The sequence below is a fragment of the Pelecanus crispus genome, chromosome 12 (genome assembly GCF_030463565.1).
Source record: "Pelecanus crispus isolate bPelCri1 chromosome 12, bPelCri1.pri, whole genome shotgun sequence".
In the NCBI taxonomy this organism is placed as follows: domain Eukaryota; kingdom Metazoa; phylum Chordata; class Aves; order Pelecaniformes; family Pelecanidae; genus Pelecanus; species Pelecanus crispus.
Window position 1 is genome coordinate 28,697,316 of NC_134654.1, and position 12,339 is coordinate 28,709,654.

Below are 12,339 nucleotides of genomic sequence, written 5' to 3' on the forward strand. Positions count from 1 at the left end.
CTGTTCTTATGGCTGCACATAAATATTCTAGTACTTTCAAACATGCAAAGTAACATGAGGAAGATTAGATTTTGCATTTTGTGTTTCCTGTTATTACAGTGGGGCCAGTGAGGCTTGGACTAAGAGGCCTTCAGAAATTACCAACCCAAGAAAACCACAACAGGTATAATTTACTGTCTAGTTTTAATACCACTTTGTACAACACCAGGGACACCACTTTGTAATGGAGATGTGCGGTACACCCTGATACAAACAGGGAATTCCTATACTATGTTTACAGTTATAGTCTCTGCAGCTCACGTGCAGCTATATACAAACATATGTACAAAACGACTGAGAAATTCAAAGAAATCAAGTATTGCTGTGTACATACATGTCTTGCTGCTTTCTTTGGCACTGGTGATATCTCCAGGATTTCAATGATATACAAATGGCATTTCTGTCGCAGCCACATATTTCCATTATTATCTGTCAGATACTGCAAAACCAACAGCTTGAATAGAAACTCTGGAATTCCACTTCGTACCTATGACAAGAACAGACACAAACGCATTTCCTCTTTATTTACTCATCATAACTTCACAGAGTCATAGAACAGTTGAGGGTGGAAAGGACCTCTGCAGAGCACCTTGTCCAACCCCCTGCTCAAAGCAGGCTCAGCTAGAGCAGGTTGCCCAAGACCACGTCCAGTCAGGTTTTTAATATCTCCAGGGTTGGAGACTCTACAGCTTCTCTGGGCAACCTGTTCCAGAGTTCAACCACCTTGATGGTAAAGAGTTCTTTATGTTACTTACTTACACAACAATTAGAAAACACGTCCTAGTGAAATGGCTTACTAAGAAACAAAAGCTTTAAAGAAACAACTTCTGCAAGGATCCACACAGGACTTCTAGGACAAGGCACCTGTGGGAGGGATGTACTTACTGAAGAGGTAATATCAAAGTGGAATATCATGGGCTTTGTCTGGTGTTTTCTCTTCAGAAAAGGCAGAAGAGATTTTAGCACTTCATCCTCATCCACTTCTGGTTCAATTAGTCTGATGGTTTTCAGAAGTTTTGTATAGTCAGGCTGCTCTGCTTGCAGTCTCTCATGTAACCTCTTCACATACAGAGATTTCCCTTTCATCATAAAAAACACCAAAAGAATTTAAAGACATCAATATCAAACGCATCATATTAAGGTCATAATAGAAAGAAGGAAGTCAAATGCTTAAGTACCCTATCCTCTGAGATCTCTGAACCTTCCTAAAAGGCATTCCAGAAGAAAGCCTAAATCTGGTTAGAGCAGCCGCAGCCTGGAATCGAAGCCATTGCTGTTGTTGGCTACTGAAGGCTGCCATTATCCATGTGGCTTGTTTTGCCTAGACTACCTGAGAAAGGCTTTACTTTTTATTAGGACTTAAATCTGTTCTATTATGTGGTTGTTTCTAAAGTCAAAACATGGGGGGTGGAGGGAAACGGTTGCTGTCAAAGATAAAAGCACCCTCAAGTTTCCTATCTTATCCTATAGGAGCTAATTTTGCCAGCATTCGGCCAATGCCAATGATTTGGGTTTGCTCTTGGTGGTTGGCTGTAGTCTGCAACTGTTGTTCCCCAGATTAACACAGGGAATGGAAAGACCGTTCCATGTCCACTGGCTACACCCCATCGCACCCTTTATGCCATATGTAGTGCAGGAGCTGGCTGTGGGAGGTTCATTCCACGAATGCTTCCCAGTTATGGGTGTCTGGGTGAAGCTGTCTCTTCTAATCTTCTGGAAACTCCAAACTCACCCTCAGCACTATGAAAGGTTTGTAACACAACAAAAAAGGTGGGTTTATATAGCTTTTCAGACTGAAGCTGAGGCAGCAACCATTCATAGATAATACCCAAGAGCTGCCCTGGGTTCAAGTGTGACAAAGGATGCCATTTGTTACCAAAACTGTTTTGGATTTTCTCACTAATCCCTGGAAAACAACATAGTACACTTTCCCTTTTGAGCCCAACCTTTCTCATTGGGGTGGTAGTTGTTGTGGTTTAACCCCAGCCAGCAACTAAGCACCCATGGGATGGGGGAGAGAATCGGAAGAGTAGAAGTGAGAAAACTCGTTGGTTGAGATACAGAGAGTTTAAAGTTGTGCTGGTTTTGGCTGGGATAGAGTTAATTTTCTTCACAGCAGCTAGCGTGGGGCTATGTTTTGGATTCGTGCTGGAAACAAGTGTTGATAACAGAGGGGTGTTTTCGTTCCTGCTGAGCAGTGCTTACACAGAGCCAAGCCCTTTTCTGCTCCTCACGCCAGCAGCGAGCAGGCTGGGGGGCACAAGGAGCTGGGAGGGGACACAACCGGGACAGCTGACCCCAGCTGACCCAAGGGATATTCCATACCGTATGACGTCATGCTCAGCGTATAGAGTTGGGGGAAGAAGAAAGAAGGGGGGATGTTTGGAGTTATGGCGTTTTGTCTTCCCAAGTAACCGTTACAGGTGATGGGACCCTGCTTTCCTGGAGGTGGCTGAACACCTGCCTGCCCATGGGAAGTAGGGAATGAATTCCTTGTTTTGCTTTGCTTGCCTGCACCCAAGAATGGCTGCTGTAAGGAAAAAGCAAGGTCTGATGTTGCTCCTCTATGCATGCACTAGAAGTACTTCAGACTCAAAGCCTATGCAAGAGACACGCACAGCTGGACAGCCAAAGCACTTACTGGACCACCAACCTCTAACAGGGCACAGCAGCTAAGGAATAGGATAAGAACACAGCTGACACACAGCAACTCTCTCCCAGTATTTTTTTTTAGTGATTTGCAGCTCAGGAACTCCGATGTCAGAGATAGCATCTTTGTGTTTAATAGCCCTTGATGGATGTTTCTCTCATGACTATATCTAATCACTTTTTAAGCCTGTGTAAAGCTTTGGGTTCCACAATTTAACTAAGCACTGTTTGAAGAACCACCTCCTTCTGTTTGCTTTTCAGCCTGCCAAGTAGTTTTACTTAATGCCCCCTAGCTTTTTGCATTAAGAGACAGCCAAAAATCATTTGCTATGCAAGAAAAACAGGCAGGCTTTACAACCCTTGTCCCATCTCACATATGTTTTCCTGCAGGCATCTTTTAACCTCAGGAGGTCAGATTCATCTTATCAAGCATTAGCTATCTAGTTTATGTTAATGATGTAAGTCAGTAGAAAGAGACAGGTGTCAGATTAGCAAGATGAACCATCTGTAGAGATGCCTATCTCAGGACAAGATGAGCTGTCCTTACAGCTTTCACCTCACTCCACTGACTATAGTCTGCATCATTCTTTTTGCCTAGATGTTTACGACTTGGGCAGAAATCTTGGCAAGGTGAACCCCGCTCCAGTTTAACACTCAGCAGACCCTGCTTTGCATGTGACATCTTACCCACACCAGCTCTTTTGGAGGACACAATCCCAACGCACATATTGTCCTTGAACACAGAAGCAGCTGAGCTTGAAGGCTGAGCGACTCTGTAGTGGTGCTGAAGGTATTGCTGGATTTCAGCTAGTGGCCTCTGGGGTATCATGTGCACTTTGTACTGGCTGAAGACAGAAGGGATGTAGCTGTGCTCCCTCTCGCAGTTGCACAGAATGACAAGGCGATAGGTCTTGTTGTAGTGCTGCAGGTACTGGAATAGCTCCTCTGCTCTGCAGCTGACATCGTAACTCAGCTCATCTGCATATAGCATGGTGTAAATTTTCTCTCCTCCGCTGCAGGGAATGAGGCACCTCCTGAGGAAGAGCCCCACTTGCTCAGCAGTGGTCTGAGGAGTGCACAGGAGAACTTCGTCAAAAGTGGGAAGGGGCTGGTTGGGGCTGTTCATGTAAATAGCCAGAGCAGATGTGAGCACCTCGGAGCGAGGGCATGTGATGAGGTTGGGCTGACCAACATAGAGAAGATCCTGTGGAAAGTCTCGTGTGACATGCTCTCTCTCCCAGCTGGCCAGATTCTTCAGCCACCCGCCAAGCGTATCAATATCCAGGCAGTTCGGAAGGAAGGAGGCCATGTTGCTCATGTAGCACTCCCAGATGTACTCCAGCCGTGCAGTCAGGTCCTTCATCCCATCCAGCGTCACTTGGAAGTCAGAAATAGCCTTCCTTGAGCTGGGAGGCGCCTCACCCCTGGAGGCTCTATGGACATCCTGCTTGGTGCAGTTGTGTTTTAGGAACGAAAGCATCATCAGGGCACCCTGGCTGGGCACCCTCTGCCCCAGTTCTGTGCACAAATAGACCAGCTGCTCAGCAGTGTAGTAGTTCAGGTAGAAATGCTGGAGTCGTTTTTCATACATGAAGCTTTTCCAACTCTCCAGGAAACTCTCCATTGTCTTGCAGAGGCCTGGGAGCACAGCCGCCACATCTCCTTGCCCTTCTAGCACTGGGATCGGTCCCAAAGAGAAGTCTATAAGAACACGTGATTCTATTTTGGGTGAACAATACACACGAGCAAGCCAGGAGCGGAAGAGCATGTTCCCAGCTGAATAAAGGTCTATAAAGGCCTGTGCAAGTCTTCGGACATTGAAAAAGATCTGTGTGAGGATAGAGGAGAGATTAAAAATACTAAACCATTTACCAAGACAAGTCCCAGTCATGAAACCACAGGAGAGACTTTCAATCAAAATAAAGGCTTTGGTCCCAAGCCAGGTGTGTCAGGCCTTGTACAGTAACAAAAGACTCTCTGGCTTTAACAGCAGTATCCCCAGAAAGCCAGTAAGGAATCCCCAGCTTGCTACAAAACCACAAGCAACCCTCCCAGCCAGGAGCCATCCCCAGTGGAGCCAGAGGATGAGGGTACCAGTCCACTGTCCACTTTCCAGCTTAGTTCCACCTTAATAGGGAACCAAAGAGGTAGGAACATCTATCTGCCTGCTACTATTCATCCCCAGCAACTCAGCTGTAAACCACAGTCTTAAAAGCTGATATTCAAGGCAAAATCCAATCCCAGCCTCAACATCAGTAACCCACTGGGTTTGAAATCTGACCTCAGAGAACTTCTCCACCTCCAAGCCTTGCTCTCCCTTTGCCGACATGAGCATCAGTTTGTTCTGCAGTTCATGGAGCTCTGCCAGAGAGTATTTCCATGACGCTTCATTATCCCCAGAGCTCCCTGGGAGGGTGAAGCACAGGACATTGTCCAAAGTAACCTGCCAGAGAGCAAGTCATTAGTGCTGATGTGCACTGAGGTCCCACTCCTGAGGCAGTGCTACACCCAGCAAGGTGAGCACTTAGGAGGCAGCAGCCCCCAAAAAGGAACTGTGCAAAGTGGGAGAAAAGCTACAGCACATTTCTGACAGTCACCGACGTAACAGCAGTGTTATCTGCAGGAGGGGGGGGAAGCCAGGCAGCCTCACCTTTTGGCCATCAGCTGGTGCTCTGAGAACATATATTCCTCTCCTGTTGATGGCAGCTGCCAGCGACAGCGATGAGAGCTCCACAGACCCGTGGCTCTCTTTCACTGTTTTCAACCACTCTAAGTGTTGAGCTGAAGCACGCTGTGGGAAGAGAAGACATGGCACTGCCCTAATCACTCTGACTTGGCACTTCTTTCCAGGATTACATTTGTGTCCAGGACAAACAGCTTGGGCTGGCATAAGAGTTTCAGGATGGGGAAGGAAGAAAGGAACGACTACTGGCCACAGCCTAATCTTTCTGCACAGCTGTTCTTTACCAACACCATGGGAGGCTAAACAAACAGAGCCCACAGTGCTTCAATGCCTCTTGCTGTAGAAACATGCCCTGCTGCAAAGAATAAGAGAGTTCCCAGCCACGTGCCTTCCCTTTTCTGCATCATCAAACTCTTGCAAGAGCAAAGCTACACCATGCCACACTTGAAAGCCTCAGCAGCGCTCTGGAGAAATCTGTGCTATTCCAGATACAGTTGCTGCAGTGAATTTTTGTGCCACGGAAACACAAGACATTTTTCTTCCAATAACAAGAGCTGCTGTGATGTCCCCAGACAAGCGCAATTTGCCCTGTGCAGTCAATCTTCCAGCCACTCTTGGAAGGCAGAAACACAAGAGGATAGAGAGGACCTGCTCCAGCAGAACTCACCAGTTTCTTGGGAAGATTCTCATCACTGTCCAGGGCTCGCCACAGCTTCCTCAAGCAGTGCATGAAGTCCTCAAACCCTGACTCTTGCCTAAGCTCGTAGAGCAGGGAAGAGTAGCCATGCACAGTGTCGTGGAAACACGCCACACGGTCCACATCCATGTCATTCTCCCCAGCAGATATGGAGGCCAAGTCTACAAATACCTTCAGCTCATTTATATCTTAAATGAGATAAAACACATGAATGAATAAGAAATGAGGCACCCCTAATGCAATTCCACATCACCACCTTTTATAGAAACTGCAGAAAGAATGCCTTTGAACAGCATCTCCTGTGCAACTTCCCTCCACCCATCCTACCAGCAACCTTAGTAGGTGATTCATTCACATTAATGACATCCCTGGCCCTGGCTTTTCTCCACATTGCCACAAACGGCAAATTCACAGCCAGGACGGAAGCAACGCAAAGGGGGTGTGTGTCTGTGCATGTAAGACAACTGAGCTGGCAGACATACAACCCAGACCACTGCCATCCTGTTAAACGGATGGCCTCTGTTCTCTTAAATAACCGGTCTGAACCGAATAGTGGCAGCTATTACAAACCTTCAGACCAAGCCCAGCTATCGGGCTGGGTAACTACTGTGTGCTGCACGAGACTACAGTGGCACAGGCATGTTTAAAGGGACTACTTCATAGCACGTTCCACACCAAAACCCATAAGAGATGCTTGTAACTCTATCAATACCAGAAGCTGTGAAGGCATAAAGATAGCAGATGGGTCAGGGACATGGCATTCCTTCTGCCCCCACACAAACTGGCATCCCTTCTAGTACTAGCTGCCTAATTCCTGGGTGAGCAGCACACACCTTTCAGTGCTTCTCTGACCCAGCAGACAAACTCCTTCTGCTGGGCCAGCTCCCTCAGACACCCACGTCGTTTCACTGTGATCCCCTGCAGCAGTGTCTTGGCACGCATAAGCTCAGGGCTGATGGAGTCCAGCTTTTGTGTCTTGTATGATTCAAGCTTTTCTGTCTACAAAGCAAGCAGTGCAAACAAATATTCAGTCTGGAAAGGGGAAACACAACCCGTTCTCCAGCAGGGAAAGGAAAGCCCTCTGCAAAGCCACACACCAAACAGAGGAATACCATCTCCTCTCTTCTGAGAAAGATTACACAAAAGCACTTTGTTTGAACACTTAATTTTTATCTCAGATAAGCATTTTGGGACAAGGAATGGCTCTTGACAGACTGGGATAGACTTGTGAGAAGGTTCAGATTTACCCAAGCTTTCTAGCCAACACCTGGACAGTACAGAGCTGAAGAAGTGGATACTTACTATGTCCAACAAGTTTTCCAGGATACTGAAGTCACCAGAGAGGCTTAAACTCTCTTTGACACTGGCAATGATCTTCGCAGCATCAAAAGTTAAGTGCATTTCATGGTACTGCTGGATCTGCTCAAATCGCTGATCAACCCAATCTCCAGCTTCTCCAGGTCTAAGCTTACATATGGTATTTAGTTCAGTTTTGATATCTTCAGGATGATTTGTGAATTCCTGAAAAATTGTATCAACTGCAGAAAGTGTGAGACTTCCAGATCTGAGATCATCATACAACCTTTCATAGCTCACAAAACAAGGGGTGATTAGACAGCTCAAAACACTATCAAGGTCCAATGCAGGAACAATGCTGTCCTCTTCCTCCTCTTCTGAACTGTCATACTCCTCTCCTGCCTTCTCCGCTGCTTCCTCCCAGAACTGCTGGAAGATCAGGCTATCCTTAAAAGAGTGCATTTTCTGGGCAAATTGTTTCAGCTTTGGGCTCAAGCTGTAGTAGGTCTGTATGGGTCTCTCTCCCACATTCACAACCGTATTTAGTCGTTTTAAGCAAAGATCTTCCAAGTGTTGAAATTCCACTTTGCCTACATCCACTTTAAAACAGAGAGATAGGTCAGAGAGAGATCAGATATCAAGCCTCTGCCTGGCTTACTTCATCTAATCCACCAAGTCACAAAATGTTATTGGGCATGCAGACCCCTACAAATATCATTTGATGCATAAGCACTCACTTGATCCCTCAAATGCTCTAGGTTTACTTCCCCCACCCCTCCTCATCCTTGCTGTGGTTTCAAATAAAACCCATTTACAAAGCCTAGTCGTTTTCAAAGAAAATTATGTTTTCTGGAGTTGCCACTTTCAAATTGCTGCCCCAAAACACTACCTTTCACAGATGCCTTCACCTTCCTACACATGCTCAGAAAGGTTCCTATTGCTTTTTTGTCTTGTCTGAGAAGCGTTACTTCTTCTTGCCTCTTCTGCAGCAATTCTTTCAGTTCACTCTGGAGTAGTTCTTTGTCTTCACGTGACAGCTGCTGGTGCTCTGAAAGAAAACTCATCTGTAGTCACAAGGCAGATACTCCCCACCCCCTGCACCTATAACTCAGGTTTGGATTTGCAGAGTCACAAACACTACAGTGAAATGCAGACAACAAAAACTGGAGCTGGGAACTCCATACAAAGGACAAAGACAAAGGCAGCACCGCTAACTGCTGAAGCACCTAATTAACAATACTAATCACTGAAGTAGGTTAACAGAGTAGGCCATCGATCACTACAGTGATGCCATAAGCCAACAATGCCACCTTTGAATGGTGTTCTTACTTATCTCCCAGATACAGGTGAACTGTTCCTCATGCCGGAAAATCTCTTCCAGATGTTTCACAAGGATACACCCTTCCTGGATGTCATCGAGGACACTCATAAACACAGAGTCTGCTGTGGCCATTATATTCTTTGCTTCATCTGTAAGTTTTTCTAGGAGTGTTGTGTTTGTTCCTGTTCCAGAAACAAAGCATGTAAAACCTAGATCAGCCCTGCTTCACAAAAACTAGGCAGAATCAATAACTATTCAGTGTCTTGATACAGAGTGCTTCCATTTCCCATTCAAATCCCTGCCCAAAAGCCTGTGAACTCATCACACCACCCTCCAACCCCTCATGTTTTTCTGAACAGAAACAGCCAGGATCTCAGGAAACCAATTCAGAAACCTTCCCATGGCAAGCCCATACCCAAAACCTGTGGAGGAAACACAAGCCATTTTGATCCATTCACATGACAAACACTTGTGCATTTTTGTGTAGCAATCACATATTAGAACTTCTCAGAGAAAGAAGTTATGTTCCACAAAACCACTTTATCTACAGGTTCAGCAGTCCAGTACAAATCCTGAATTGGCTGCAGTGGACTAGCGCAAGAGGAATACTAGCTCCCTCTCCTTAGCCTTTCCTCTCCAAAACCAGGCTGAATGCCTTGAGCTGTGAGACAGGGAATAAAACAAGAGCAGGACAATTTTTATTTATTTGTTTGCTGCTCTGCAAAGTGGGAGTGGCAAGGCACAGAACAGCTTTTCATAGACTCCTATAAATATAACTAACAGACATACCATTAAAGCAGAAGATATGTTTGATGTCAGGCCACGTAAGCATGTGGTGCAAAATCTCATCAAAATCATCCTCAGACTTCCCACTCTTGATTGGCCATGACTTCACAATAATAGCTGATACAAGCTGGCTGAACTGGCCCATGTTGTAGGGAGATATCTTCTCAAGAAGATTGCTCTGAGTCTACACAAGGCACACAAGGCAGAGAGGAGGAACGCATCAGTGTTTTGGATTCTACTGCGTCCGTCTTTCTCTCGGGATCAGGCACTGATATCAAGAAGTCACACCTCCAGTGCTGAGGCATTTTCCAAAAAAGCCGCATGACATGACTGACACCAGAAGCCATGATGGCAAAAGCATTGCAAGTATTTTTCATGGACCCTTTGTAAGTGGATCCTCATTTCCTGGTTTCTTGTCAGTATTTTTTTTTATAGGTTTAACAAACTTAAACAATCCACAAGCAGCTCAAGCAATAAGAGACTGAATACACAACTCTCCTTCCGCCACAATGTACATCCCTCTACTACGCAACAGAATTTTCTAGGCATCAGGAAATTTGCCTTTTCCTACCTTGAAGGAAAATACAATACCTGGCAAGCTGCAGTTACAGCCTCTGTGGCACAGTTACAGAAACACCGGTCAATGGAAGAGTCAAGTTGCTTAAATTTGGGTTGATGACGGCAGTAGACTAAGATTTGGTTAACTGGAGGCTCCTACAGGGAAAAATGAAGATTTCTTATCAACTCAAAGTTTCCAAAGTGTTTCTTCTGAAAGCATGAAGGAGTGCTGCTATTAAGACAATAAAAGGAACAGAGTCAAAAAATGTAAGTTTCCTACTGGAGCCAACTATCAGCCCATTTATCATGGCCTGGAAGAGAGATGAGACACAAATAAATGCTTGGAAAATCTTTCCGTCTAAAATGTGTGATTACTTAATATGCATCTCTCCAAGCTAAGCTTCCACCAGGAAATATTTGCGTCCTGATTATACCATGAAAAGAATTTTGCAGCTGACATAGAAAGGAGATGAGAAGATACACAAGTTCAATTTGGAAAGGACCTACACATCTGGGTGTGCATTTGGGAGACTGGACAACACAATTTCTGCACAATGAATGAAAAGAGACAAGCGCCAACTTTGCTTCTGTAAGTCCTTGCATGCTTACTTAACACCCACTGTTTCTTAAAACTATAGGGGTGGTAATTGCTCAAAATGTGCAATTCCCTTTAAAGCATCAGGACATCGGTCACTGCTAGAAACAGACCAGCACTGCAGACAGGGTGGCAGGCTACTGGAGTCTCTGACACCAAGAATACAGCATGCTACAGTTTCATGTCCAATTTTTGAGCCTCCAGAACATGGTTTATAACAGCAATGGCAATTTTTATCACCAAAGCCACAGTGTTTTCACGTGCCCATTCAGGCTCTAGAAGCTACTCTCTAAGCACAGCAGAAGACTGTCTATCCGCTCTGAGCTTGGCCCACCAGCATGCAGTGACTGCCTGTAGTCCCCCCTACCTCCTGAATTCTTCTCTCCAGATCTGCAAGTAAAGTCTTCTTCCACCTCTCAGTGAACTGTTCATCTGGAAAGCTGATCTTCACAAATTCATCCCAGGCCTGCAGGTGAGAAGCAAACAAACCCAAAACACTAAGTGCTGAGATTTAAATTAGGAAATTAAAAAGGAAATCAAATAAGGAAATTAGAAGAACTATGCTGAGGAGAGGCCCCACACTCCTCAGACAGTCTGCAGCCCTTTCAGATGTTTCCATCCAGACAAAAAAAAAAAGAGCACTCCCAGAGCTGCAAAAGGCAGCTTTTAAGCCCAAACAGTGTCAAAATGTCCCAGTTGCTAAAGGAGGCATTTGGATGAACCATTTCCACCTTGATGCTGGAAACTGTCCCAGGGAGGCTGGGAGCAGAGCGAGTCAGGCTGTAAGGAGTTGCTCTGTGCTTTGCCTGCTGGAAGGCCTGAAGAACAGCCAGTAGGACATACAGGCTGAGCAAGACAACAGCTCCAGCTACACGCCAACAAGTGGCAGCTCCTCATTCCAGCAACACCTCTTGGAACAGCCGAGAAAAAGGAGAAATAAGGTGAGCTAAGCAGCACCAATTACAGCCCTTTGCTTTTCAGCCCAGTAGCGTTTAAAACAATGCAGCTTCTCAGCTTGTAGTCTGTACTGCCTGTCCCCATCGCACTCCTCACCCAGCCAGAGCAGATACAGCTCCCAGCAAAGAGCCGTTAGACTAAAGACTATATGCTTAAGCTACGGTAAAACACATTTTTATTCATATTATTAGAAGATGACAAACCCAAAGTTCGTAACCAGAAGAGAACGTCACAGGCTCTGGGTAATCTTTCAGTAACTTCTGGTTTAAAACATTTCTGAACCAGGTTCGAGTGTCTCTCAGAGCTTCACTGAATACTTCTACCTCTGGAACTTCCTGCACAGCATCTCTTGGAACCTGCTGCACTCATGGGGTGGGGAGAGGTGGAAAAAGGAAAAAAAAGAGAACAGTTCAAGCAGGAGAGCAACATACAACTGATTTAAATAAATATTTCTGAAAGAGACAGCCTAAATGCATCCACAGCACAAACATGCCCAGCAACAGAGACCCACCACTAGTTGAATAAAGGATAGAGGGAGGCTGGGAAAATGCAATGCTTACAAATAGTTTGTGCCTAGGGACGCTTATTGCGGGAAGTAAAGACAACATATATTTAAGGGAAAAAACCCAGACATAAAACAAAACCCATGACAGCCAACTTAGGCATTTGACCTTATTTTGACTAAGAAGAATCAAAATCATTAAATGATCTAACAACGTACCACAATCTTGGTTAATTTAGAGTATTAAGTTTTCCAA

At 45.3% G+C, this 12,339-nt stretch overlaps 1 protein-coding gene across 1 annotated transcript in view; it reads right to left on the minus strand.

Annotated features, from left to right (window-relative positions):
• The window catches only part of RNF213 (ring finger protein 213), a 53,997-nt gene that overhangs the window by 30,033 nt on the left and 11,625 nt on the right, over nt 1–12,339 (minus strand). Inside the window, exons 14-27 of the mRNA XM_075720066.1 lie at nt 11,785–11,940; nt 10,992–11,090; nt 10,063–10,185; nt 9,475–9,655; nt 8,694–8,867; nt 8,254–8,412; nt 7,371–7,963; nt 6,902–7,067; nt 6,039–6,256; nt 5,339–5,479; nt 4,970–5,131; nt 3,376–4,516; nt 925–1,118; nt 383–526 (exon numbers count right to left, since the gene is read on the minus strand). Coding sequence (XP_075576181.1) covers nt 383–526; nt 925–1,118; nt 3,376–4,516; nt 4,970–5,131; nt 5,339–5,479; nt 6,039–6,256; nt 6,902–7,067; nt 7,371–7,963; nt 8,254–8,412; nt 8,694–8,867; nt 9,475–9,655; nt 10,063–10,185; nt 10,992–11,090; nt 11,785–11,940 — 3,651 coding nt within the window. The remainder of the gene's footprint in view (nt 1–382; nt 527–924; nt 1,119–3,375; nt 4,517–4,969; nt 5,132–5,338; nt 5,480–6,038; nt 6,257–6,901; nt 7,068–7,370; nt 7,964–8,253; nt 8,413–8,693; nt 8,868–9,474; nt 9,656–10,062; nt 10,186–10,991; nt 11,091–11,784; nt 11,941–12,339) is intronic.